The following is a 27,794-nucleotide window of genomic DNA, read 5'->3' on the forward strand; positions in this document are numbered from 1 at the left end:
CTCCCTCTCTCTCTGACCCTCCCCCGTTCATGCTCTGTCTCTCTCTGTCTCAAAAATAAATAAACATTAAAAAAAAAGGAATAGGAATAAAGGCCAAGATTTTACAATGTTATAGTGCTGTGACTTGCACTCTTGGACTTCAGTCCTTGAACATGCCAGGAAAAAGGTCTTATGACTTCTTAAGATACTTAGTTCACTGATTGTGATGCTTTCTTCTTTTCTTTCTTTCTTTCTTTCTTTCTTTCTTTCTTTCTTTCTTTCTTCTTTTTTTAATGTTTATTTACTTGTGAGAGAGAGAGAGTGCACAAGCAGGGGAAGGGCAGAGAGAGAAGGGGACAGAGGATCCCAAGCAGGCTCCATGCTGACAGCAGAGAGTCCAATGCAGGGCTTGAACTAGTGAACCACAAGACATTACCTGAGCAGAAATTGGACGCTTAACTAACTGAGCCACCCAAGCACACTGCTTTCTTCTTTGCTAATGTAAGTCCTTATGGTTATAAATTTCTCTTGAAGTACCACAGGTTTTGATAAATAGTATTTTTCTTACCATTCAATTCTAGGCCATTTTTGTTATGATTTTTTAACCTATGATTTATTTGGTAGCACTTTTTTTTTTTAATTTGCAAATATGTGGGGAATTTTATATGTGTTTTGTTTCACTTCTAACTTGTTCTGGCTTGTTAATAGTATTGTTCAGATATTTTAAATCTTTCTAACCTTTTATATATCTGGCATATCAATAATCAGAAGAGTGTACGGACATTTCAGTGCTGTTAATTTGTATGTCAGGACCCACAAAATGGAGGTCACCCCAGGAACCTAGCCCATGTCACAAATGTAAACCTAAGTCCACCTACTCATACAGGAAGCACCTGTCAAAGAATCCTTACACCAATCACAATCCTCAACCTAGCATTAGCTAGCTTCCCTTACTCTAGAAAACAGGACCCTGTTTCTGAGTTGCCCCTTCTAAAGTTCTACAAAACTCCCTCTTGCCTCAAATCCCTTGGGAAGAGTGTTCCACTGCTTGTGAGGCACTGTAATCCCATAACCTATGAATTGTTTTTCCTTGAAAACAGGGCATCAGACTTGTCACTAAATTATTTTAGTTTTATCATTTTACAGTACAATAGTGGATGATATATTAATGTCTCTAATGTCTATCAATTGTGATTAATGTATTTTAAGTTTTAAAATTTCTACATTTTCAAGGCATATTGAATCTTTTTCATTGTGTGATGATTTATTTTAGTTTTAATAATTATTTTTTACCTTAAAGTCTATTTTATCTGATATAAATAACTATAAAAACTTAATCTCGGCTAACATTTGCCTGAGATAAATTGTTTCCATATTTTTACTTTTGATCTTTGCATGTCCTTATACTTGGTGTTTCTTTTGTAAACACTATACATTTAGATTATTTGTCCTATTTATCCCCAAAATTTTAAGTTTTTTTTTTTTTTTATTTTGAGAGAGAGAGAGAGCATGCAAGTGGTGGAAGGGCAGAGAAAGAGAATCCCAAGCAGGTTCCACACTGTCACTGCAGAGTTGGATGCAGGGCTCAATCCCCTGAACTGTGAGATCAGGACCTGAGCCAAAGTCAGATGTTTAACCAGCTGAGCCATTCAGACACCCCTTTATTTTCCCTATTTATCAATCTGTATCTTTTAACTGGTGAGTTTAGTCTAATTGTATTTTTTTTGATTACTAATATATTTGGACCTGCTTCTACCTTCTTAATTCATTATTTCAATTTTTCTTCCTTTTACTAAGTTTGTTATTAATTCAGTTCAACTGGGTCAGGGGAATGAAGGACTCAAAGAAAGAGAATTCTAAGGAAAAACGAAACCCAATACATTAGTAATGGGTTTGAAGTTATTGAGTTGGAATATTAAGTGTTTGAACTTACTGATCTAGAATGTTAACTCCAAAAGAGAAGTAAATAGCACATAGCAGTTACCCAATGTATTAATTTTCTATATTCCTATCATATTTTAATTTTTTGGACAGTTTGGGAAGAAAGTAAGTGATTGGAACCAAGAAAACTAAGCAAATAAAAAAGCAAAGCAATTATTAACCCCAGGGAAAACAAAAAGTTTGTACAGGAGAAGAAATGTAGTCTTAGTGTAATAGCAGCTATGACCAATACTTATATAGTTTTAACTATATAAGCATTGAATACATATTTAATCAAAATTATAATTGTATTGGGATGCTATCAAAAGTAGTATTATATGTATAGATATATGTATAATGAGTTATTTAAGAGAGTTACATCTTCCATAAGAAGTAGATAACAACCATAAAGCCAGTTACTTAGTTTAAAAAAAAAAGCCAATTACCAGAAAAAAAAGTGAAAAATATTAAAAATAGTTTTCTTTAATAAGGGGTATTTGGAAATGGGAAAAATTAACATGTGCTATATTTTTGTTGCAAGTTTTGTAAAACTTGACATTTATACATGTGTAATTTTGACACTTATAAAAATAACTTATTAAAATTTTTAAAACAAAATATAAAAAATAAAAACTATGTGAACTAGTATACTTGCTCAATGACCAAAACTATGAATAAGATAGGAATTGGTGCATATCAAAGAGAAGTTAAACCATGGTAAATTTCCTGAATTGTTTGGGAGGGTGGTGAAAAAACATACATTTCAGAAAAGTATGATGTACATATGTATTGAAATGTAAGGATAATCAATAAACTTATAGAAATAGAATGTTGAGCTTTGCTTCCAGTATTATATCAGATTAGAGCACTTAGAGACTGTATCACTGCACGATATCTTTTCAAGAACACTTCCAGCTTCTGGAAAGAAAACATACTTTTTTCAACATGCCATGGGTCTATAAAGGTAGAGGAGGTGTATAAGAATGGTAAACTTTATGACCCTATCCATTCCCAACCTACACCTGGGTTGCTCTAAGGATGAAGACAAGAGCAATACTAGTATTGGGATGCTATACCATAGTCCACAAGCAACAGAGGGAAACTAAACATGAGTCTCCGTCACTGAGCCAAAACTCTAGAGGAAAGTTCCAAGTCAGCAGTGCCCCGGGTGCCCACAGAAGCAGAAGAAACCCTACCTGCAGAAAAATGTTCCTCAATTTAGTTTCATGATTAAGATAAAATAATTAGCTCCACACACAGTGGAAAGACAGATCCCTTTGAGTGAGAGTCAGAGAAATAAACAGAATCAGACTACTGAGAGCCACAGATACTGGAAATTTCAGGCACAGAATATAGAACAGTCATATATAAAGATTTAAAGAGGTAAGTGGGGTTCCACTTAGAACATTTAACTATTGGTAAATGCAACAAGCTAGATGAACCTCCAGAGAATTATGCTGAGTGAAAAAAAAAGCCAATCCTAAAAGGTTACTTATTGTCTTATTCCATTTTTATAAAGTTCTTTAAATAATGAAATTATGGAAGTAGAGAACAAATTAGTGGTTATTAGGAGTTAAAGCATCATGAGGGTGGCAGAGAAGTGGGTGTGGCTATAAAAAGGAAGTATGAACAATCCTGTGGTGATGGAAATGTTCTGTATGGTTGTGATATTGTATTATAGTTTTTCAAGAAGTTACCATTGGGGAAAACTGGGTAAAGGGAACATAGATTTTCTGTAGTATTTCCTACAAATTCATGTGATCTTCCATTATCTCAATATAAAATGCTTAATATTTTTAAAGTATGAAAATTTTATATGATTTTCAGTGTCCATAAATAAAGTTATATGGGAAGTCAGTCAGGCTAATTTGTTTACATATTTTCTATAACTGCTTTGCTGCTTTAATGAGAGAGTTAAGTAGTCATGAGAGAGACCATATGTCCTGCAAAGCCAAAATATTTTTTATCTTGACCTTTACAAGGAAAGTTTGCTGACTTTGACCTAGGTAAATCAGATCAACTTACACATTGAAGTAAATTTATCCACTAAAATCAAAATCTAGCAGAAAATACAATATGATGTAATCCTAGCATTCAATCATTCAATGCTGCTTTTGTCCAGAACACATTTGTTTTTTACCTAAGATAAACAATTGCAAAACTAATCAATTTCTATAAAATGTGGGTGCAAAAGTCTGACTTGGTCAAATTTAAGAGAAAAGGAGAGGGGCACCTGGGTGGCTCAGTCAGTTAAGCGTCTGACTTCAGCTCAGGTCATGATCTCACAGTCTGTGAGTTTGAGCCCCGCGTTAGGCTCTGTGCTGACAGCTCAGAGCCTGAAGACTGCTTCAGATTCTGTGTTTCCCTCTCTCTGCCCCCTCCCCTGCTCATTCTCTGTCTCAAAAATAAATAAAAACATTTAAAAAAAAAAGAGAGAGAGAAAAAGAGGGGCGCCTGGGTGGCTCAGTTGGTTAAGCATCCGACTTCGGCTCAGGTCACGGTCTCACTGTCCGTGAGTTCGAGCCCCGCGTCGGGCTCTGTGCTGACAGCTCGGAGCCTGGAGCCTGTTTCAGATTCTGTGTCTCCCTCTCTCTCTGACCCTCCCCCATTCATGCTCTGTCTCTCTCTGTCTCAAAAATAAATAAACATTAAAAAAAAATTTTTTTAAAAAGAAAAGGAAAAAAGAAGTAGTATTTCTGTAAAGGGGTCACTAATGACTAGGATTAACTTATGTCCAGTCTTACCCAGGTCAGTTCTGACTTGCTCTTATTGTCTTAGCATCATAGTTATATCCATCCTCCCTTTTGGTTTTAGAAAAGTCAATTTTGAATGATAACTCATATGGTCAACCTACCAACGACCTTTCCATCACTAAATCTAACGGACATCTTCCCATCTTCTCTTATTTGACTTATCAGTGGCATTTGACAAAGTCTATGATTCTTTTCTTTTGGAAACTCTCTTCGCTTGGCTTCCAGGACACCATATTTCTTGGTTTTCCTCCTATCTTATGGGTGATTTATTTATGTCTCCTCTGAAGGACCCCCCTCTTCTGCATGATCTTCTAACACTGGAATACCTCATGACTTGGTCCTTGGTCTTCTTCTCTATTTCATCTATATTTACTTCCTCAGGGATATTGCCTAGTTCACTGGCTTATAAACATTCCCCACAGGCGGACCATTCCCAAACAGATGTATCCAGCCTGGGTATTACTACTAAACTTCAGATATGTGTCTACTCAACGTCTCTAATGGATCTCTAGTGGACATATTAAAGTTAACATCCACAAAACAGAATTGATCTTCCCTTTGCCCCTTCTCTCACTCAAAATACATATGTACATACATACATACACACATTATGTACCCTTGTTCTACATACAGATTTCCCCATCTCTTGTTCTTCTATTTAAGCAAGAACTATTCCTGGAGCAATACTTGCTTCTCTTTCTCTTCCAGCACATCTCTCCCGGCATTCAATGCTGATTTTGCCCGGAGGACATTTTTCTGAGCCAGGACAAACAATTGCAAAATGGATCACTTATTGTGGATTATGGGGCAAAGCCTGACTGGGGTGGGATTGAAAAGAAAGAAGAGCAGAAATTGTTCTGCAATGGGAGGAAGAAAAAAGCTTTTTCAAGGTCACTAATATCTGTAATGATTTTATGTCCAGTTTTCTCCAGGACAGTTCTGGTTTATGTCTCTTGTCTTGGTGGAATACTTAATAGCATCATCCCTTTTCTATTTTAGAAATGTTTAGTATAATATAAAAGTATATGGTCAACCTCCCCAAATCCTGTTGATTCTTTCATCAAAATATATCTAGAATACAAATACTTCTTCCTGATGCAAGGCACCATCTCCTCTCACCTGCTGCATTTTGTCTCTGCTCTTAACCTTGCCTTCAGAGCAGGTCACTCTTATGTTCAAAGCCCTGCAATGACTCTACATTTCATTAAATAAATTCCAAAGTTCTCTCATGGCCTACAAAGCTCTACTTAATCTGTCCATCGCTTCCCTGATCCTTTCTCACCTCATATCTTATTATTTCCCCCTTGGGGCTCTGCCCCAGCTAGATTGGCCTGCTGGTATTGCGTTGTTCATGCCAGATATATTCCCATCTAGGGGGCTTTGACTTACTGCCCACTACCTTGTCCTTGCCCCATCACCTATAATCTTTTTCTCCCAGACATTCATATAGGTCTTTCACTCCCATCATGTCTTAGCTCAAGTACCATCTTTTCAATGAGACCTCCCTTTTCACTTTGATTAAAATTGTAAACAATTTTACATTGTTTACAATGTAATTGTAATACTCTACATGTATTATTCATCCCACTTTTCTTGTTCAAAGTGTTTTCCATAAATTTAACACTTTTAAACATACAGCTCTGTATATTTTATTTATTTTACTATCTGTCTTTCACTGGTAAGAGAGAAATTTTTGTTTGTTTTATTCACAGCTATCACCCAGGTGCCAAGAACTGTGTCTGGCTTATAACAAATGCTCAGTAAATATTTGTTAAATTAATAAATCAGTGAAAGTGTAATTATTTTTAAACTTTTAAATGACATCAGAATGATCACGCTTATTTCCATTTGTGTAACCTAAATGTACTTCTCTTAATTCACTTCATTATGTTTTTCATTATGGAAGTAAATGTTACTGAGCTTATTGAGCATATATAGCTAATTATGATTAATACAAACTTTTATGAAACTAAAGAAATATATTCAGACTTAGAAATTCACTACATTAAATTATTAAATAGGATCCATGATATTTGGGAGGGGGGGATAAAGCCATTGCCTTGAAAGAGTTGTATTTATGTACCTATTTGATATCTCAATCAGACTTAGACATAAATATAGACATGCAGATATAGATCCAGATGTGTACATACATATGGATACATATAGGTGTTAATTATACGTTAGTCTGTATGGTATCCTACTTCTTGCTCATTGCTAAGCAACCTCAATGTAGAAAAGGTAGTAAACTGAAATCTGTGTGTGATAAAATATGACACAGCCCCTCACAAGGTAAATTTACAAAAAGATTAATTTGGACTGGATTTGCAGGAACGATTAACATGAATTGGCATCAGTGCAGTCAGGAATGGTATAAGAAAATCAAACTGTCAGGAGGGTCCCCAAAGTATAAATCACATCATGCCTACAGCAAAATGTTGCAGATAAATCACAGTGAGAAATACCACAATAAATCATTGAACTCCTTTGAACTATAAAAGCAATTTATTTGACTTTGAAAACAATATAAAATACTACCTTCAGTTTTGTACTCTTTCAAATAGCACATAGAAAGTTAGTCAGAGATGAGCAATAGGAATAAATATAGCTGTAAGATATAACAGGAGTGAATCAAATGTTTCTGCCCTTAGGTAATAAAATAAAAGAGGTCTAGGTTAGAAATATGTTCAGCAATAAGCACAGAAAACTAATAGTGGCTTAAGTATATAGATCTATTTGTCTTAAGCAACAAGAGGGCTGGAGACAGGCAATCCAGAGTTTTGAAAGGGGCTCAATTTAGCCTTAAGAGGAGGGTTTTTCCATCTCTCCCCTTACATCATTAGAAAATATATATTTATCTTCATATTTCTGATCTCATGGTCACAAGATGGTGTCTTTACCCCTAATCTCACATCCACATTCTGGACAGGAAAAAGGAGAAAGAGAAAAGGAGGACCTATCAGTACCTGTATCAGGAGAACAAAGGTTTCCTGAATCTCTGGCTCACTTCCACTTACTTAATGGCCAGGATGTGTCACATGGCCACGTCAGCAGCAAAAGGGTATGGAAAGACAGCTATTTTTAGGTAGCACACTGTCAATTTACAAAATTGGGAATTTGTTAGTAAAGAAGAAGGGAGTGATGGACATTCAATAGGCAACAAGGAGCAGATGTGTTAAAAAGACAGTATAGAAGAGAACTTCACAGAGAATAGGGTTTTGAGAAATGAGTACATTTAGGGACAGGTGAAAGAAATGGATCATCATGGGACAGAGAACAAAAGGATCTAGAGATGTAAAAGGGAAATATGAATACTGGTAAAGGATTTATTTACGTTTTACAATATTGTTAGGTTTGTATAATATTTTGACACATTTCAAAATTACCTTTTTAATGTGAGGAAGATCATTACATTTTGATCCCATAAGTCATGGTTTTCTGATAATTGGCATTAACATTAACATTCCTATTTTTTTTAAAAAAAAAAGGATAGTGTAGGTTCCTGGGGCAGATAGCTGGGGGAAAAGAAAGGAGGAAATGAATGGTTGCCCAATTCTCCACAAACACCAGATGCTGCAACTATTCTGTAACCAGTAATACATTAGATTACTTCAAAGATGTGAAAAAATGAATCATTGCACAGCCAGCTGATGTGTATCTTTAAATAAATGCCTCATCTTTCTGAGGAAAATCTTTTCCCTCTGTGAATGCAGTTTCACAGCCACAATAACAAACTTCATGTTATACAAAATGTTTTTTAAAATATTGTTCTTCAAAATGTGACCCACACAATAAATGACCTCACCAAAACCTAACCAGAAATCAGTTAAATTTGTGTCTCCCATTTTCTAATGATGAAATGCCAATTTCTTTTCACTTTTATCTTGATATGTTTGAGTTGGCATGATCAATGTGAATCATTGTTGCTACCAAGCATGATTTGATAGAAGATCATTTTGACAGCTGTAACTCCAAAGTTTCATGTAAACTTGAAAGTATTTTCCAGACTAAAAAGGATAAATTTACTTAAACTTTCATACAAATCTGTCTTGAATACAACATAATTTTTTTCTTTCTAAAATACATAAAATTATTTGATACAATCTAATGCTAAAATTTTTTTTACGTTTATTTATTTTTTGAGAGACAGAGCACAAGCAGGGTAGGGGCAGAGAGAGAACGAGACACAGAATCCAAAGCAGTCTCCAGGCTCTGAGCTGTCAACACAGAGCCCCACGTGGGTCTCAAACTCACAAACTGTGAGATCATGACCTGAGCCAAAGTCGGACGCTTAACCGACTGAGCCACCCAGGCACCCCTTAATACAACCTAATTATAATGTCAGTATTTTATATCAACTAAGATGAATTAGCCACATCTATTTGATGCCATAATTTAGTCTTTTTTTTTTCATTTTCAGGAAAATACGCTTCTTTATACCTTCACTTGTGTTATAGGAATTACAAGGGGTTTCAATAAACAAAAAGTATAAATATAAAGTGTTGTTCCTTACTTTTCCCTTAGTATAATAACCAGCTGTGGGAAATATTCTATTTATTTATTAGAAAACAACCTGAATTTCTCTTATCTTCAATGTAGCTGATGTTAAAATGTTCCCTTACACATCAAAATGGAAAAAGTTAAACATCAAAATAATTAAACAGTAATTTCATCCCAGTGGCCTTTCTCCATTTCCTCTGGGAACTTGAGTTCCAGTCTATTCTTCTCTTTGCCCATCCTAAAGGGGGAGTAGCTTTCATAATATACAGGAAGACCTTAACCTTGGAAAATGAATGAAAGGTCTTGAGGGAACTTCCAGGCAGTCCCATGCTCCACCTAATTACATGTTCATTCAGGACATTTATATTAAGCACTCATTACTAATTAAAAATTGAGGATACAAAGGGAGACTAATAATCCCTGAGATTAAGGAGTTTATGTGGGTGGCGCATGGGAGTAGGAGAGGTAGTAGGTAGTTTTAAAATAAGGTGATATGAATCTAAATTCAGCGAATGACAAGGTGCTATTGAAAAATATAGAGAGGACACCTAGCTCAGTCTTAAGGATATTCAATAAAGATTCTTAGGGGAGGTGATGGCTTCTTGAAACCAAAGGTCAGTGAGGATTTAGCTAGGGAAAATTAGTTGGAGGAAGAGCATCACAGAAAAAGTTATGTGCAAATGCTCAGATAAGAAAGAACAAACCAGGGGCACCTAGGTGGCCCAGTCAGCTGAGCATCCATCTCTTGATTTCTGCTCGTGTCACAATCCCATGGTCTTGGGAGTAAGCCCTACAAGCCCATGCTCAGTGTGAAGCCTGCTTAAGATTCTTTCTGTCTCTCTCAAAAATTAAATAAATAAATAAATAAATAAATAAGCAATCAAGCCAACATTTGAAAATTAAAAAAAACAAAACAAAAACAAACAGAAAGAACATACCATATCTTGGGTGCTGCCAGCATAGTTCAATCTTGTTAGAGCACAGTGTGAGCAAGATTATGTGAAAATAAGAAGCTACAGAAGTAAACAAGACTGGATTGCAATGGCTTAAAATACTAGTTCCTCCTATAAATATTTTGTTTGGTTGTCTAAGCTAGTAGTGGGAATTAGAATCATTATTGAACTGCCTACAATTTAGTTTATTAAATCAAAGCACAGTAATTGTTAGGTTATCAGTAAATATCAGTAATTACATGGTAGGTTTTCCTGTTTATATAGAATGGTTATTTCCAGAGTTCAAAGAATCAAACGGGGGTTCTAATTACCAGTTTTAGAGTGAGCTAGAGAAATTGTACCCTCTTAATATTATAATACAACCCAAGGGAAAATATTATATGAGACAGCAAAGGCAAGAATAAATAACAAAAATAGTGAATACTCTAATAATGTGCATATGGTAAAAAATATTTTTTTTAAAAAATTAGCCACTTCTCAAAACAAATGAATACCACAGAAAGGTGTTAGCAGTAAAATTAAGATTGGGAATATTTAATTCAGACTTCACACATGCTATTTACTGGAAAATTGGGAGGAACGTTAATTTATTTTGACAAAATGGCAAGCAACTCACTATAGTACTGGAAATTTTAGCCGAGGTCAAAACTGTAAACGGAAATAACTTCTGAGAGCAATGCACTAGTATTGCTTTGCTTTAATATGTCATGAATAATATGCTTCCAAAATACACAACCTTGGATTGCTAGGCGAAATGTAGGGAAGGATGATACTGCCTGCGTCATTAAGAGTTTAAGCGCTGTCCCTATGCCAAATTTCTCGCAGGAATGAATAGTGAAAACTTCAGGGCAGTTCATTTATTCTGAGAGTGCTCTGTCCTGTGAGAACTCTGGTTTGTGTTTAGACAATTTGCCAAGCTTCTCTTGGCGACCCGTCTTCTTTGCTTTGTTTTGAGTTCTTTTTCCCCTTCCTCTTCTCCTTCTTCTCTTTATCAAATCAACGTGGAGAAACCACAGTCAGGGGTAGTAACAGTAAAATGAAACCCCGGAATCAGAGATGTCTCTGCACTTCCGAATTGCAGCCGGAAGCGGATACGCAAGGAATTAAGTGTGACCTACGGGGTACCCGTAGCTCAGAGTTTCACTCTAAGGCACAGGCACCGGAAGTAGCCGCCCAGCTTTGCTCCAGCGCTGTGAGTACAGACTCTCCGGCCTGGGCAACCCGCGGTCAGTAAACCACTAGGAGTCTGACCTCATGGAGGCAGGACGCCCTCTCTCGAGGCGGGGAAATTTGTGGTGGTTGGAGGTGGCATCGCGGGTGTCACCGGTGCTAAGCAGGTAGGCTGACCCGCAGACAGTTCCGCCTCTTCCCCGGCTCAGGTGGTGGCGCTCAAGGCATCCTCCCGCCTCTCCCCAAGTCCTCGTTCCAGATCCCTCTATAGCCGCTGCCTTTTCTCCCGCCCCCCGCACTCCTTCTTCGTCTCAGTTATTAGAGACTGCGTAGTGGCCCTTGGGCGAAATTCTTAGTACCTCGCAAGGTTCGCCTTAGGCGCAGGGAGAAGTGGGGACAACTTGTTGGCGAAACCCCAAAGCTGAGTGAACCAGACTGTGGTGATAGTTAACCTGAGCAGACAAGAGAGTTTAAAACTGATTAAGTACTTGGTCAGAACATTCAGCCTTCTTTCTTAATTAGCTGATTGAGTTCAGCTTCCAGGTAGATGCCAGAGCCTTAGTTTATCGTAAATAATTGATGAACTCATGTTGTTTCCTATACTTTGAATTTCCAAGATAGAAGAGATTTCATCTCCAGTAATGTTTTATAAAACAACTAACAAGGGAATAGATGCAGCTGGGGAATAGTTTTCTGATTATAGTGAATAATCAGACCAAATATATACATATATACATTCCAAAAAGGACTATTTTGTGGATATAAAGTAAACATAAGCAATCATTGAAGTCACAGAAGTAGTGCAGGAAATTCGACAGTTGTTTTCACACTTTCAATCCTAGGTGTCTATTTTCCGTTTTTTCACAAAGTAAACACCTGTTATCCAGGTACTGTACTAAGGGCTGGTTAGTCAATTATAAACAGAGCCTTGTATTTCCTTTTTAGGGATTCACAGGTTAGTGGAAGAGACATGTAAATAAATCATTTCATCAATGTGTTTGCCAGCTTAAGGATATCAGTGGAGTTGGTAGGGCATGAATTAGGGGGGAGGTATCCTTTTGTCTCAGTGTAGAAAATGAGTAAAAGTTCACCAGGTGGACAAGAAGAACTAGATGGTTCAAAGGGAGGCGAGGATATAATCTTAGGTGGAAAGCATGGCAGTACTGAGAGCAGCAAAGCTTAAAGAACGTGGTGCTTGGGGAGGTGATCAGAGATGAAGCTGGGAAGGTTGGCAGAGACCAGAACATGAAGGGTCTTATAAGCCTTGATGAAAATGTAACAAGAACTTACGAGTAATGAGATGATTTTGAGCAGTGGCCTAATGTGATCAAATACATTTTGAAAGATCATTAGTTACAATGCACTTGGGGGAGGGGTTAAAATGAGACTGGAAGGCCAGTTGAAAGTTGATTTTAGTAGTACAAAGAAGTTTGAGGGGTGTCTGGCTGGCTCATTCTGTAGAGTATGCGACTCTTGATCTCAAGGTCCTGAGGTTGAGCACCATGTTGAGTGGCAGGATTACTTTTTAAAAAAAGGTTTGAGAGCTAGATGTAGCAATGAAAAGAGAAAGTAGGTAAATAAATTGCAGAATATATACAGAAAAGAAAGATGGAGAGAGTGGTAATATTATCAAGTATTATAGAAGTTCAAATAAGATGATATTAAAAAGAATCTGGTGGGTTTAGGATGTATAGGTGAATGGAAGATGCTCAACGTTTTTTTTTTTTTCTTTTTTAATATTTATTTATTTTTGAGAGAGAGAGAGAGAGAGAGAGTACAAGCAGAGGAGGAGCAGAGAGGGGGACACACAGAATCTGAAGCAGGCTCCAAGTTCTGAGCTGTCAGCACAGAGCCTGACACGGGGCTCTAACTCACAAACCATGAGATCATAACCTGAGCTGAAGTCAGATGCCTAACCAACTGAGCCACCTAGGCACCCCCTCAGGGTTTTTTTCTTTTTTGAATATTGACATACAATATTCTCTTACTGAGGTGTACATCGTAGTGATTGGATATTTTTATGCATTATGAAGTGATCGCCTCAATAGGCATAGTTACCCTCTATCACTATACAAAGTTATTATACTATTATTGACTATATTCCCTGTGCTGTGTGTTGCATCCTTATGACTTATTTATTTTATAACTGGAAGTTTGTTCTTCTTAATTTTTGTTTTGGCCGCTCCCACCCCCTACCCCCCAACCCCTTCCCACTCTGGTAACCAACAGTTTGTTTCCTGTATCTTTGAGTCTGTTGTTTGTTTTTAGATTCCACAGATATTGAAATCATATGGTATTTGTCTTTCTCTGACTTACTTCTCTTGACATAATACCCTCTGGGTCCATTCATGTTGTCACAAATGTCAAGATTTCATTTATCTTATGACTGAATAGTATTTCATTGAATATTTATATACTTATGCCACATCTTCTTTATCCATTCGTCTATCAGTGAACACTTAGGTTTCTTACCTACCTTGGCTATTGTAAATACTGCTGCAGTGAACATAGCAGTGCGTATATCTCTTTGAATTGGTGTTTTTGTTCTCTTTGGATAAATACCCAGAAGTGGAATTCCTGGATCATATGGTAGTTCTATTTTTAATTTTTTGAGGAAACTCCATAGTGTTTTCCATACTGGCTACACCAGTTTATATTCCCACCATGACTGTACAGTGGTTCCCTTTTTCTCCACATCCTCACCGATACTTGTGACTTATCTTTCTGATTACAGCCAATGTGACAGGTGTGAGGTGGTATCTCATTGTGGTTTTGATTTGCATTTCCTTGATGATTAGTGATGTTCAGCATGTTTTCATGTGTCGACATGTGTTGGCCATGTGTATGTTTTCTTTGGAAAAATGTCTGTTCAATCTCCCCATTTTTTTAATTGAGTTTTTTTTTATTCAGTTGTGTAAGTTTTTAAAATATATTTTGGATATTAACCCATTATTGCATGTGTGATTTGCAAATATTCTCTCCCATTCAGGTTACCTTTTCGTCTTGTTGATGGTTTCCTTCTCTCTGCAAAAGCCTTTTATTTTTATGTCATTTCATTTTACTTTGCCTGAGGAAAATGGTTCAAAAAATATTGCTAAGACTGGTGTCAGAGAGCTTACTGCCTGTGTTTTCTTCTAGGAATGTTATGGTTTCACATCTTATATTCAAGTCTTTAATACATTTTGAATTTATTTTTGTATATGGTGTAAGATAGTGGTCTAGTTTCATTCTTTGGCATGTAAGCTGTCCAGTTTTCCCAAGACAATTTTCCATTGTATATTCTTACCTCCTTTGTCATAGACTAGTTGGCCATCTATGTGTGGGCTTATATGTGGGCTCTCTGTTTCATTCCATTAATCTGTGTGTCCATTTTTTTATGCCAGGACCATACCGTTTTGATTACTATAGCTTGGTAGTATGGTTTGAAATCGGGGAGCATAATACCTCCCACTCTGTTCTTTCTCAAGATTGCTTTGACTATTCAGGGTCTTTTTGTGGCTTCATACAAATTTTAGGATTCTTTGTTCCAGTTCTTTGAAAAATGCTGTTGGTATTTTGGTGGGGATTGTATTGAATCTGTAGATAGCTTTGGGAAATATGGACATGTTAACATGTTAATTTTTCCAAACCATGAGCATGATAGATCTTTCCATTTATGTATATGTTCTTAAGTTTTTTCATCAGTGGCTTATAGTTTTCAGTGTACAGGTCTCTTTGTCTCTTTGGTTAAATTTATCCCTAGGTATTTTATTCTGTATGATGCAGTTGTAAATCGTATTGTTTTCTTAATTTCTCTTTCTGATAGCTTGTTATTAACGTATAGAAACTAGACCAATTTCTGTATGTCATTTTGTTCTCTGGAACTTACTGAATTAATTTATTCATTCTAACAGTTTTTTGGTTGAATATGCTCAGTTTTAACGGTATAGTAGTGAAAGAAATAGAAAATGGTGGAGTTGAGGAAGTGGAGTATGATTTAAGAAAATTCTTTCAAGAAGTTTAAAGTGAAAAAGAAAAAGGTTGTAGCTGAAGGAAAATGATGGAAAAAAAATGGCAAGTTAAGCCTCTAAATTCTTTTGAAGCTAATACTAAAATGGTTTTGTTTTCCCAGAGTATATACTGGCATATAAGATAGTTTAACTAAATAAGGAATACAGTTGATGGTATTTGAGCCAATATGACAAAATCAGAGTTTTCAAGCCAAAATCAGAATTTTGGAAAACTCATATTCTTCACTGTGAGCCTCATGAAACTTGAAGAATTTTCTGATGAGATTGTTGGTGATAATAATGAATGTGTTTTTTTGATAATGTAGTGATTGGAAATTTGTTAACATTTGGAAGATCCCTATAACTTAGTGAACCAATATTGTCCAGATGACAAATGTGATGTTACAAGATCCATTTAAAGTTCAGGATAGACCAATGGCTTTCACAAGAACAGAATATGAAAAATTCTTTGATATGGTTTCAAATTCTACATTGCAACTAATCTTTAAGAAACCACACGTGTTAGTGTAACATCAAAGAAGAATATACAGTTCTCTGAAAAGGCTGCATATCTGTGTGAGGGTGAACTGTCTTCAGATACTTCAGCCAGATTAACATATTGTAATAGTTTGAATGCAGAAGCAGTTCTAAGACCAGACATTAAAGAAATTTTCAGGGGTGCCTGGGTGGCTCAGTCAGTTAAACGTCTGCATGATCTACAGTTCTTGAGTTCGAACTCCGTGTCGGGCTCTGTGCTGACAGCTCACAGCCTGGGGCCTGCTTCAGATTCTGTGTCTCCCTCTCTCTCTGCCCCTCCCCTGTTCATGCTCTCTCTCTTTCTCTCAAAAATAAATAAATAACATTTTTAAAAAATTAAAAAAATAAATTTGCAAAAATGTAAAACAGTGCCATTTTTCTCAATTTGTTTTGGAAAAAAGTATTATTTTTTATTAAAAGGATATTATATCTGTTTAACATGTATTGGATTTATTATTCTTTTAAGTGAATTAAATATTTTAATTTTTTCTTAGTTTTAATTTTAATGTGGCAAATATCACTGGGTTTAACTCACACAGACAAAAGTTCTTTGGAGTCCTCTGTCATTTTAAGAGTGTAAAGGGGTCTTGAGACTGAAAGGTTGAGAACTGCTAGGGCCATGGAGTAGGTAGGTCTTCCAAGTAGTATTTAATGGACAGCTGAAGTCAAATGCCAGTCTGCAAGGTGTGATCCTTCCACCACACACTGAATATAGGACTGGAGAAAGCAGGTAGTTCAATCTGTGATTACGAGTTTTAGGGTAGTTAATGGTTAAAGATAAGAGAGCAAGGAAGTAAAAGTTTGGGCAAAACATGAAATGATCTACAATGGAGTCTTGGCTGCATAGGAAGAAAAGTGAACCCAAGAGGATGCTGATGGTTTTGGACAGCAGGAAAGAGTCCAAAGACTAGATCACAATAAAGTTAGCTAGTAAGTGGACAGAGAAAACTATAAGGATATGGAAATAGACAAGCTATTCTTGTCTATTCTATGTGGTTAAAGTATGCAGAAGTAAGTAGAGTTAGCCCTCATTTTCCAGGCTAGGAAACTAACGTGCAGTGACTTGGCTGACTTGAATTCAAGTCTTAAAATGTGGACTTTGCCTACTTTTCACTGCATATAGTGCAATTAGCTGACCTTCTTGTTTTATGAACATGAAGTAGTGTATAAAAACAAAAATATTTTTATTAAAATTCTTAAAAGGAAATATTTTTTAAAAACATACATTTTTTTTACCTTTTTGATCTAATACAGGTTTCTGAAGTTTTGGAGGAGTTTAATGTTGAAGAGTGACAGAAAACCATGTTAGAAAATTGCTTTCCCAACATTAAGGTTATAGAATAAAGGAACTGGAGAGTAAGGAACATGTAAGAGGATTTTTTTCTTGGGATGCCTGGGTGGCTCAGTTACACATAGGACTCTTGATTTTGTCTCAGGTCATGATCTTACGGTTTGTGGGTTTGAGCCCTGCATCTGGCTCTGTGTTGACACTATGGAGCCTGCTTGGGATTCTCTCTGCCTCTGTGCTCCTCCCACATTTGTTCTCTGTCTCTCTCAAACATTAAAAAAAAAAAAAGGATTTTTAATGACAGTCCATTGTTCAGTCTTTTTTTAATATATTTTTTTAATGTTTTATTTATTTTTGAGAGAGAGAGAGACAGAGTGTGAGCGGGGGAGGGGCAGAGAGAGAGAGAGGGAGACACAGAACCCGAAGCAGGCTCCAGGCTCTACGCTGTCGGCACAGAGCCCGACACGGGTCTGGAACCCATGAACTGGGAGATCATGACCTGAGTTGAAGTCAGCCGCTCAACCGACTGAACCACTTAGGCATCCCCCCCACCATTGTTCAATCTTGATGAGCTTTTGCCTGCTTTCTTTTGACCCCATCTGTACTCCCACCATTACTAAGGCCCCTAGTATATAAAGCTTAGTAACATTGGTTTCATTATTAGAAAAACTTACACTTTTTTTTGTTTTTTGTTTTTTTTTTTTTTTTAAACGTTTATTTACTTTTGAGACAGAGAGCATGAATGGGGGAGGGTCAGAGAGAGAGAGGGAGACAGAGAATCTGAAACAGGCCCCAGGCTCCGAGCTGTCAGCACAGAGCCCGACGTGGGGCTCGAACTCACAAACCGCGAGATCATGACCTGAGCCGAAGTCAGACGCTTAACCGACTGAGCCACCCAGGCGCCCCGAAAAACTTATACTTTTTGAGAGTTTATTGGGATTATATAATTAGTTGGATTTAGCATTTTAGGTTTTACATTTCAAATTAGCATTAACATTTATATAGTGTCTACTATGTTCTAGGCACTGCAGAAGTGCTGGGATACAACAGGAACATTACAGTGAACTTGGCCTGGGAGGTCTCATTGTCATAGGGAATATAGACATGCACATGTATTAATTATATGTACATGTGAAAGCACAGTCACTGAAATATTATCAAAGCTCTGATACTAGGGATTTTGGAGGACCTCACAGAAGGAGAAAATATTTGAACTGTGTTTAAAAGGTGGGTGAATTAAGAGTTCTTAATTAAGGACATTGTAGGAAAAGGAGGTTGCTTGTTCAAAGACCCAAAGAAAAGCACGTGGAAGAGTAACGTTGTCAGAGGTACTGTCTGTGGTAGAGATAAGGAGAGGAGATTGGCAGACTAGGGCAAACAAATAGGACTGTGAAGAGCTGTTTACATCATGCCAAGAAATTTATTTTACCGTCAGTGGAGAAATAAAGAGAATTTACGTGAAGGCAAGGATGGTAATATATTTTTAGGAAGATAGATGGCAATGTTGAGGATGAAGTGGGGTGGAGTGAGTGATAGTGGCCAGCAACCAAACCAGAAGGTGGTTGCAATAGTCCAAAATGATAGAAGACCTGAATGAAGACAAGGACAGTGTAGTTGGAAAGAATGGCCCAGATATGAGTGAGATTTTTACTATAAACTCAGCAGGACTCAGTAACCCATTGGATGTGGGAATGAATAAGGCAGTCGGAAGAAAGGTGTTGTCAGATGAGAAACAATATCCTCAGGTGAGCCTTAGGTAAGATGAGTAGTAGAGTTTGTAGTTGTTTCTCTACAGCAACTCTAATGTGGGAGTTCTCCCGAGAAAACGGGTAGGTAACACATTTGAAACACAAATAACTTGATAGGAAAAAATAAAAAGTACTAACTTTTCAGAGAAAAATATTAAAACTCTGAATCCCAAACCAGAATAAATTTCTAATACTCATAGTGGTACATATCGCCTAGGACATCCATGTCATTTAATTTGCACACTGAGGTGGGCACAAATGTATGCTGATAAATTGTGAGGCAGTTATATTAGCACCTTTGAATAAATCAGAGTGCCACCCATTACCATTTGAAGTGTCCTACATGAGATCATGTCTGTATTCTCTTATTTAAATGTCCTGAATATTCTTTAATGAATTAGAGATTTTTTATCTTCGTGTCTACTTGCAAAAATTTAACATTAGCCAATGAAAAGAATGTTTGTTTTTACAGTAGCCAAATGTAAATTATTTTTTAAATTTGGTCAGTGTCTGTAACTACTGTTGATCAGATAAAATTCTAACCACATTATCTGCAGGAAGACATAGAGAATTTCTATGTGCAGTATACTGTATTGAATTATTGGCCTTATGTATTTGCAATGCAGCTAAAGAGTTAAATGGATAGTGAATGGCTCAGTGGGTATTAAGTGCTGTTTTATGATTTGCCATATTTTATAACATGGCACAATGTTAACCTGTAAACCACTCCCACTCCACCAGTCTGGCATCTGTCATAGTTGTATGTGGGTGTGTGTGTGTGTATGCATGTATGCTTTTCTAAAGGCTACTACTTATATGTAGGTTTTCATTTGATATTAAGGAACAAAAACAGTGGATCTTGAATGTGTATTTTTAGCCTCAATGATATTAAAATTTAATATAAGGGTGCCTGTTAGTCAGTTAAGTATCCGACTCTTGCTTTCGGCCTCAGGTTATGATCTTACGGTTCATGGGATCGAGCCCTGCCTCGGACTCTGCACCGACAGTGTGAGCCTGTTTGGGATTCTCTCTCTGCCCTTCCCCTGCTTGCCCTCTATCCCTCTCTTTCTCAAAATAAATAAACATAAAAAATTAATATAAATAACCCTAAAACAGTATATGCTAGGATTTAAGGTTAACACACTTTTCACTTATATGAAAATATCAAGGAGCATGTTTGCTGGTAAAGTGATTGTTATTTGTACTTAAGAAGAATCTAAATACTGTTTTAGTACTTCCAATGTTTTTATACTAAGACATATTGTAACCTTTTCTACCACACTTTACTCCCCTGTACCCATGGCAGACATTAAGGTATGATATGATTAGAATTACTAGATCTTAGTAACTCCCATTGAGATCAGAAATTCTCAATAAGGCCTGCCCCAGGTATAATATCAGAATGCTCAAATTTTATTTATTTCTTTATTTTAATTTTAACATTTATTTATTTTTGAGAGAGAGAGTGCAAGTTGGGGGTGGGGCGGGGCGGTCAGAGAGGAAGGGAGACACAGAATCCTAAGCAGGCTCCAGGTGCTGAGCTGTCAGCACAGAGCCCGACACGGGGCATGAACTCAAGAATCGCAGAAATCACGACCTAAGCCAAAGTCAGCGGCTTAATCAACTGAGCCACCTGGGCGCCCCCAGAATGCTCAATTAAAAAATTTTTTTAACCTGAGGTCAACATGCCTTCCTGAATATCATGAGATTACCTAAATTTTATGCAAAATCTGGTGTGAGTATACCTTTTTTCTCCAAGAGAGAAAGATTAGTTTTCACCAGATTCCCAAAATGGTTCACAGACCTAAAATGATGGTGACTCACTGGATTGGATAATGGGTTCTCAGGTTTACTTTGATTTTCAATTGCTATAACAAAGTATTGAGTATCACGAAAGGCAACCTTAATGTATTTTTTTTTTTTGCTTTTGTCTTAATGAATTTTTTATTTAAAATGAAATTCTACCCATGTATAAATATATTTCTCCTCTCTCCTTCATGGCTCTATGTTTTTACAGTACATTGTAACAGGAGATGGCAGTCAGTATGTGTATAAGAACTTTTTGTGCTAAAAAGTCAGTATAAGAACTTTTTGAGCTAAACCAAAATTGATACACGAAGGAAATCCTTTTGTATCAGGAACCCAGGATACAGACAGTGCTCAGGTAACATTCTGAGGTTGGGTCATGGAAAAGGAACATGAATATTTCTTAGATTTTTCTATATTTGAATCAAAGTATTCCACTTAGAGTGTTAAGTTCTAAATTATAGAAGAGGTTTGTTTTATGATCCATAAACCAGAAAATAGTTACAGTGTTTTATTACTACCTATTTCAGTTTTAGTTTTGGGTGATAATTTTTGTTTTTTAGTTCATGCTCATGTTCTATGTTCTTTCCATTGTGCACTATCCCAGATGTAATGACTGAGCTGAAGGTTATAACTTTTTTTATACACATATTCATTACTGTATTTTGGGAATATGTGATTTGCAACCTAAATAATGGAGTATAATATGTTAATATTTTTAAATAATTTATAAGGTATTAGCAATTTAAATTTACTTTGTTAGAAGTTCTATGCTTAAATTTGAAGGAAAAATGTTTAGAATGCCCTATTTTGTAATTATTCCCAAAACAAGGAGATAATATTGATTGCATTACAATTGTTTTAGCAAATGTGCCTTATAGACATTATTTAGGTCTTTTTTTTTCTTAATCAAACTACAGTGAACGTGGGGCTCGAACTCATCTCCCCAAGATCAAGAGCCGTATGCTTTACTGACTGAGCCAGCCAGGTGCCCCTCAAGGGGTGTTGTTTTAAAGTCCTCTCTCGCCTTTTTCTTTCTTTCTTCTATGCGTTATCACGAAATGCTATAGATAGCTGGTGGTGATTACATTTGAGAATAAAGTTTGGTTTGTATTTTTGTTTTTAGAGGTATGGCCTACATAATTGACCAATGAAAAGATATACAGCTGCGATTTCATGGTCGGTACTACAGAAGTTACTCCAAATATAGAACCTTTTCTCTGTGGCAACAATGTAAGGTCAAGTTTTTTTATGTCCTGCTGTGAATATTTTTAAAATACTGTATTTATAAGATTTCTAACTCCCAAGCATAAATAACTGTTCCTTGCTTTAGTGTAAAACTGTAACTTAAGGAAGGTGAAAACAATTTGGGTCATATTCGTGTTTGGATTTGCAGTTATTCCTTACTGCCTAAAGTCCTTAAGCAGCTAACATCCCAGCATAGATGTCATCGTTGATGGGACATAATGCACAGTTCATTTGTCTAAAGGTTGTTAAGAGACTGACACCTATGGATTCACAAGTGATTTCTTTTAGAGAAACTATCTTGTCTTTTTTGCCTTTTAGCATTTGAAGCTCACAAAACAGGAATATTGTAATTATGAGTGGGGTACTCACATGGTTACTAAGTGTTCTTGATGTTGAAAGTCTAAGAATTTTTGAGTTGGTCTGTCTTAGTAGCATTTTGATTCCCTGGAAATTGAGCTGAGTTATCTAAACTTGCAGCTATTTTTTACTTTCTCATTAAAGATCAGCATACCAAGGTGTATAAATGTGACTTGTTCTTTTACTTTAGAATGACAAAGCCATCTTTCACTTTTCTTCCCAGGTGTTCTCATAAGGAACATTGTTTAGTTTGATCTAGGCGAACATGGTGGCCTGAAAGTGGATGATCACATGCACACGTCTCTCTCTGATATCTATGCTGCAGGTGACATCTGCACTGCGTCATGGCAGCCCAGCCCAGTGTGGCAGCAGGTAAGCCAGCATCCAGGATCACATCTTCGTATCAGAGATTCCATCTGACAGTAAAGGAGTTGCTACCAGCAAATCTAAATACCTGGTTTTCCAACTTCTTTATTTTAAGTAAGAAGCTGTCATAGCGTTTTTTGTGACAAAGAATTTTTCCCTTTCGGTAAGTTATTATATAGTGATGGAACAGTAGTTTAAGAATTATGGGCTATTACTTTGCTTGTCATTTTCAGATACTTACCAGCACTGTCCAGTGGAACTTTATGCAATGACAGAAATGTTCTGTACCTTTGCAGTGTCCAGTCAGGTAGTCACTAACTTCGTATCTCTATTGAGCACTTGAGTTTAAATAGCTACATGTATTTAGCGTCTGCCAGACTGGACAACACAGCTTTAGATTAATAAATAATTACTGAGGTATAAACCAAGTTGATAAATGATGATCCTATGGGACCCTGATGACCCTATTCTGTCCCTGGGGAATTAGGATTGAAAAAATTTCCTAGAGTAAACAGCCTTCCTCAGCTGAACACGTCCATTCAACTGGACGTAGACTTCCTCCTGCCCTCACAGTGTTGCCGCCCTCCTAATGGTGGAGCAGAAATCCTTGAAGAGATACTCAGACTGTGGTCATAGGTGAGGTTGTCTCAGGGGGAGTAGAGACACAGATAAATGAACCAGGCAACAGTTGGTAAAAGACCAGCTCCAAAGGTTGGGATATCACTCCTTCAGATCAACCATGGAGCGTGAAGTCGTGAAGAACTGGATGTATTTTAAGAGGCAGCTTCATTACTTTGTGTGTTTTTACCTACAGCAGGGCTAACAATCATATAAGAGTGCTTTCAGCCTGTTTCTAAAGTGCTAGGTTGTTTTCAGTTTCCTCTGGAGTCATTCTGTGTCACTTCTGTGGTATATCTGTCATCAACTCTCAATTAGGAGTTGGGGGTTGTGGGATTTTTCTTAACATTTTAAACCCTCTAGAATAAATTATATCCTTAATGTGTCATATTCTGCTATAGGCAACATCCAAAAATAAACAGGTGTCTCTTGTTTTGAGTGAATCTAATAGACCTTGTCTCTTAATTTGCAGAAGCAATAAATAAGTACACTAAATAATTTGTTTTACATAGTCCAAGACACAAACTGAAGGGATTTTGAGGCTAGAATACATTTGGTAACAGTCCAGGCAGTGTTATACTGCAAGCCACTTCTATTAGCCATTTTCTAGTACTGTGCTCTGTTTGCTCCCTTACCATAGGGAGGCTATGACTTCATCACACCTACCTTGTTTACACAGGAGACTGAATTAAAAAAAAAAAAATTATCACTTCTAGCAAAAATGAAAATCCTATCTGTGACTGTGGTATGATTTTTGCATATGAAAGAACATTAGTCACACACAGTTATAAAGAAACTAATTGCTTAGCTTATTTAATTCTCATTTAATAGATGGGATACATTTATGTCTTAAGTGAAGAAATCAAGGCTCAGTTAATTAAATAAAAATATAAAAATTAAATATGTAAAAAAGTTGACATTTAAATCTCTTAACTCCCAGGGTGCCTGCGTGGCTTAGTCATTTAAGCATCTGACTCTTGATCTCAGGGTTGTGAGTTCAAACCCCACATTTAAAAAAATAAAATAAATCTCTTGACTCTCAGAGCCAGTGTTCTATCAGGGATTCACAAAACTTGGTAGAAATATAATAAAAATACTGTAGAGGAGAAATTAATGATGTTTTAAAGGGAAGAATTAAAAATGAATTCCCAACATGGGTTGCTGAAATCTGGTAAGATTTGCTGAGACTAGACACCAACTAGTATTATCGGTCTGCGTCACCATTGAGGTTTAACTGCATTGGAAGCCTCAATCTAAGGATTAAAAATCTAAGGATTAGGAAAAGGGACATATATTTCAGTGATACTTTGTCATTTCTTGTGTGATAAACTTACTCTGCAAGAGGAGACTGGTTATTAGCGTTATTCTTACCTAGTATAGCCTCAAATATTTTAGTTATTTTTGATAGAGAATTTATTGAAACATATAGAGTTGGTATTATCCTTTAATTTTAGGGCAGTAATTTGGATAGAATTCTCAAATAGCCAAGTCAGTTTTGGTTAGTGTGGACTGGTGATTGCTTCCATGGCAAACATAATCTAACTAGTCATCTGGCTAGCTAGATCTAACCAATCTCAAGGACTGTCAATATTGAACCCCTTTTAAGGAATTTTTGTCAGGTTAAGGTGCTAGCATTTTTTAAGTAAGGACATTGAAAATTATATCTCATAACATTTTTTATTTCAGATGAGACTGTGGACCCAGGCTAAACGGGGTGGTACGCAGCCAAGTGCATGGCTGCAGCTACTTTAGGATACTCTATTGACATGGACTTCAGCTTTGAACTTTTTGCTCATGTAACATTTTTCAACTGTAAGGTAAAATAGATAAGCAAATTAGTACCTTTTTCTGCTTGTGAGTCTTGTAACTACCTGATTTTCTCATTGAATAAGAATTTACATGATTTTAATCATTTTAGAAAAATGACATGTTTTCTCAATTCTTGCAAATCAAACCTGGTTATTAATGCTGGTCTAAGGGAGAAAAAATCTCTTCTGGAGTTGTTTCCCATTAGTGCATTTCTACATTTATTTGGGATTCAGTCTCACTTTTTAAGGGTGATAGCTACTGTACTTAAGAATAAACCAGGTACTTTGCCATACTTATTATTTGCTCCTCTTTACATTATTCTGAGGTAGGTTTTTTTTTTTTGCTTTTTTTTTTTTTTTTTTTTGGTAATTTAATGATGAGGAATACACATAAGGTTTAAGGAGGTTAAATAATTTGCCCATGCAAGATATAACTCAGTTCCTTATTAAATATTTAAGTCATGACTCTAATATATAGTCCAGATCCTACATATTTAATTTACTACATATTTTTAATTTTCATATAGATTGTGTGGTAGTGTCATCTGAACAATAAATGTAATGTCATTCAAATGTTTTCTGTGGGACCCTCTCCAGTGAATGACACTTTTAGCTATAAAATTTTGTGAATAGATTTTTGTGCTAGTCATCCTAAAATAACACAGTGTAGCTGCATAATATGCTTCCTTTTTGGTACTCATTAGAATAACTTTATTATCTCTGTATATAGGTTGCACTACCAGGAAAATACTATACATGGGGCTGAGGTTCAGATCATGAATTAATGCTGAGATGTACCAAAGGACAAGAACACATCAAAGTCGTCATGCAGAATGGGAGAATGATGGGAGCTGTCTTAATTTTAAATCATATGGATCTTTCATCATATGAAGAAGGTCTGCTAGATCCAAATATTGATATACATTATTTTGATTTAAAAAGGCATTTCAAGAATTACATAAAGTTCCAAGCAACACAAGAAAGTCACAATAAGGTAAACGACCACATGGATTTAATGAGGTTAAGAATACAGAAGTCATAATGAGAGTAGTGGGAAAGTATTAAAATAGAAGTAAAATGGTAAAGATCAAATAATTTACAGATTTTTTTTTTCCAACACAAATTGACCACTTATGTAAATGTAAGGATTTAAGTTAATCATTTCTGTGTAACTGCTTTGGAGCAGATTTAGCTACTTTATCTACTTAGCTGACAACTTGGTCTGGTATACCAAAGTCATTCTTTGATTGTGAAATGTCAGAGAGGATTGTCGTTTCAAGAGGCTTACAATTTTACTTTAAGGAGGTAGCAAGATCTTACTTGCTAATATCCTTTTATGTTCTGATTGTATAGCTGTTATGAGCTGAAATCACTCTTTTCTGTAATAAGCCTACATAAATATTCCTTATGATAACATTAATATCAAAAGAATACAATTAGGTATATCAAGGGATAAAAATGTTTTACATTAAAATTATTTTTCTCAAAAAATAATAAAATTACTTTTCTTGTTTTATACTGTAAATTTATATAATTCATGATCTTAAATATTGAAGTCTTCAATACTTCAGGCAAGTTCCATATGTATAAAATATTAATAAAACTGTCTTAAACTTTTAACTACAAAATAATGGTGTACACATGCAGAACTATTTTCTTGGAAAATTTAGAAACACTCATCTCCTGCATCATCAATTTTTCTTTTTTTAGTCCCTGTATTCTTAGATCGCTGAAGCATGTTTGCAGACTTCTGGAAGTTACCTGAATTTTTTTCTTCCCTCCTTTTATCAGCTCCTTCAGAATGACAAGTTTCAGATGATTCAGTCTGCCAACAAAAACAAAGCAAACATTCCGATCAAAACTCAGCTGTTCCATTTTTTCTTCAGATTAACAATCTCCCTGGTCCTTCTATATCCAGTAGCTCTTTAGTTAAGTGTCTAGTGGTCTCTCTCTTTTTTTTTTTTTTTACCTTTAAATATCCACTCAAATATGAGCCCTATCCTAAAGGGATATGCTGTCAGAAAAACCCTAATCCATAGACACAATGATACATGACATGTCTTTGCAGACGAGAGTATTTCATGCATAAGAGTCATTGGTTTTCGACATCTGCTACAAACATAGACTTCTCAACCAGTGTTGATCACAACCAATATTGTGAGGGCAGGGTGCATCACAAACTAGACAACACTAAAATGGATTTTTCATGTTCTAAAAGGTTGGAAATTCTAGTCTATATTAAAAGGTAAAGTAGTTTAAATTGTTACTTAATACTTCTACAATAAAACAAAGGTAATGTTTTCTCTCTTCCATGCCTAGATTCCTACCTGTCTCCTGTGTTCATCTGGACCCAGCACAGTACCATTTAAAGCATCCCATAAGCTTTAATGTATTTTTTCATTATATAAAGAGTCAGTTACCTTGAAACAACTCTGTGTGGGCTTCTTTACTTGCATGGTAATAACATGCGCCTCATTATTCAGAAGATGAGCTTTAGGTCCTATTTTCAAATATGAAATGGTAGCGTAAGCTGTAAAACTGTAGTCTTCTCTGTGGAAGATAAAGGCCAACAATCAGAAAGCTTTTAAGAAATCACAGAAAAACTAGAATTTATAAAAACAACCATAAGTGCAATAATTTTAATATGTGGAATATGAAACTTGTGAAAAATTAAAATACTTTCTGTAAGTTGTATTTTTTTTTGACATACAATGATCAGTTAAAGTTCATTAGGTAAATTTTATATGGCATTAA

The 27,794-nt window shown here is 36.0% G+C and overlaps 1 protein-coding gene and 1 long non-coding RNA gene across 8 annotated transcripts in view; one reads left to right on the plus strand and one right to left on the minus strand.

The window, feature by feature from the left end:
* Window positions 1–11,195: 11,195 nt before the first annotated feature.
* Window positions 11,196–27,467, plus strand: LOC102901118. Of its 6 annotated transcripts, none has more exons than XR_006600580.1 (7): window positions 11,235–11,442; window positions 20,855–21,001; window positions 21,770–21,881; window positions 22,472–22,620; window positions 24,919–25,049; window positions 25,771–26,034; window positions 27,360–27,467. It is a non-coding gene; the product is annotated as an uncharacterized LOC102901118 (long non-coding RNA). The 6 variants fall into 6 exon arrangements; XR_002159584.3 differs by having other exon boundaries at window positions 11,236–11,442; window positions 21,770–21,876; XR_002159585.3 differs by lacking the exon at window positions 20,855–21,001 and having other exon boundaries at window positions 11,196–11,297; window positions 21,770–21,876.
* The window catches only part of RECQL (RecQ like helicase), a 57,386-nt gene continuing 55,622 nt past the window's right edge, over window positions 26,031–27,794 (minus strand). For both annotated transcript variants that reach the window (XM_006933559.4, XM_045061499.1), the window contains 2 exons: window positions 27,461–27,590; window positions 26,031–26,865 (listed from right to left, as the gene is read on the minus strand). In XM_006933559.4, coding sequence (XP_006933621.1) covers window positions 26,707–26,865; window positions 27,461–27,590 — 289 coding nt within the window. In that variant the 3' untranslated portion in view covers window positions 26,031–26,706. The remainder of the gene's footprint in view (window positions 26,866–27,460; window positions 27,591–27,794) is intronic.

This window comes from Felis catus, chromosome B4 (genome assembly GCF_018350175.1).
Source record: "Felis catus isolate Fca126 chromosome B4, F.catus_Fca126_mat1.0, whole genome shotgun sequence".
In the NCBI taxonomy this organism is placed as follows: Eukaryota; Metazoa; Chordata; class Mammalia; order Carnivora; family Felidae; genus Felis; species Felis catus.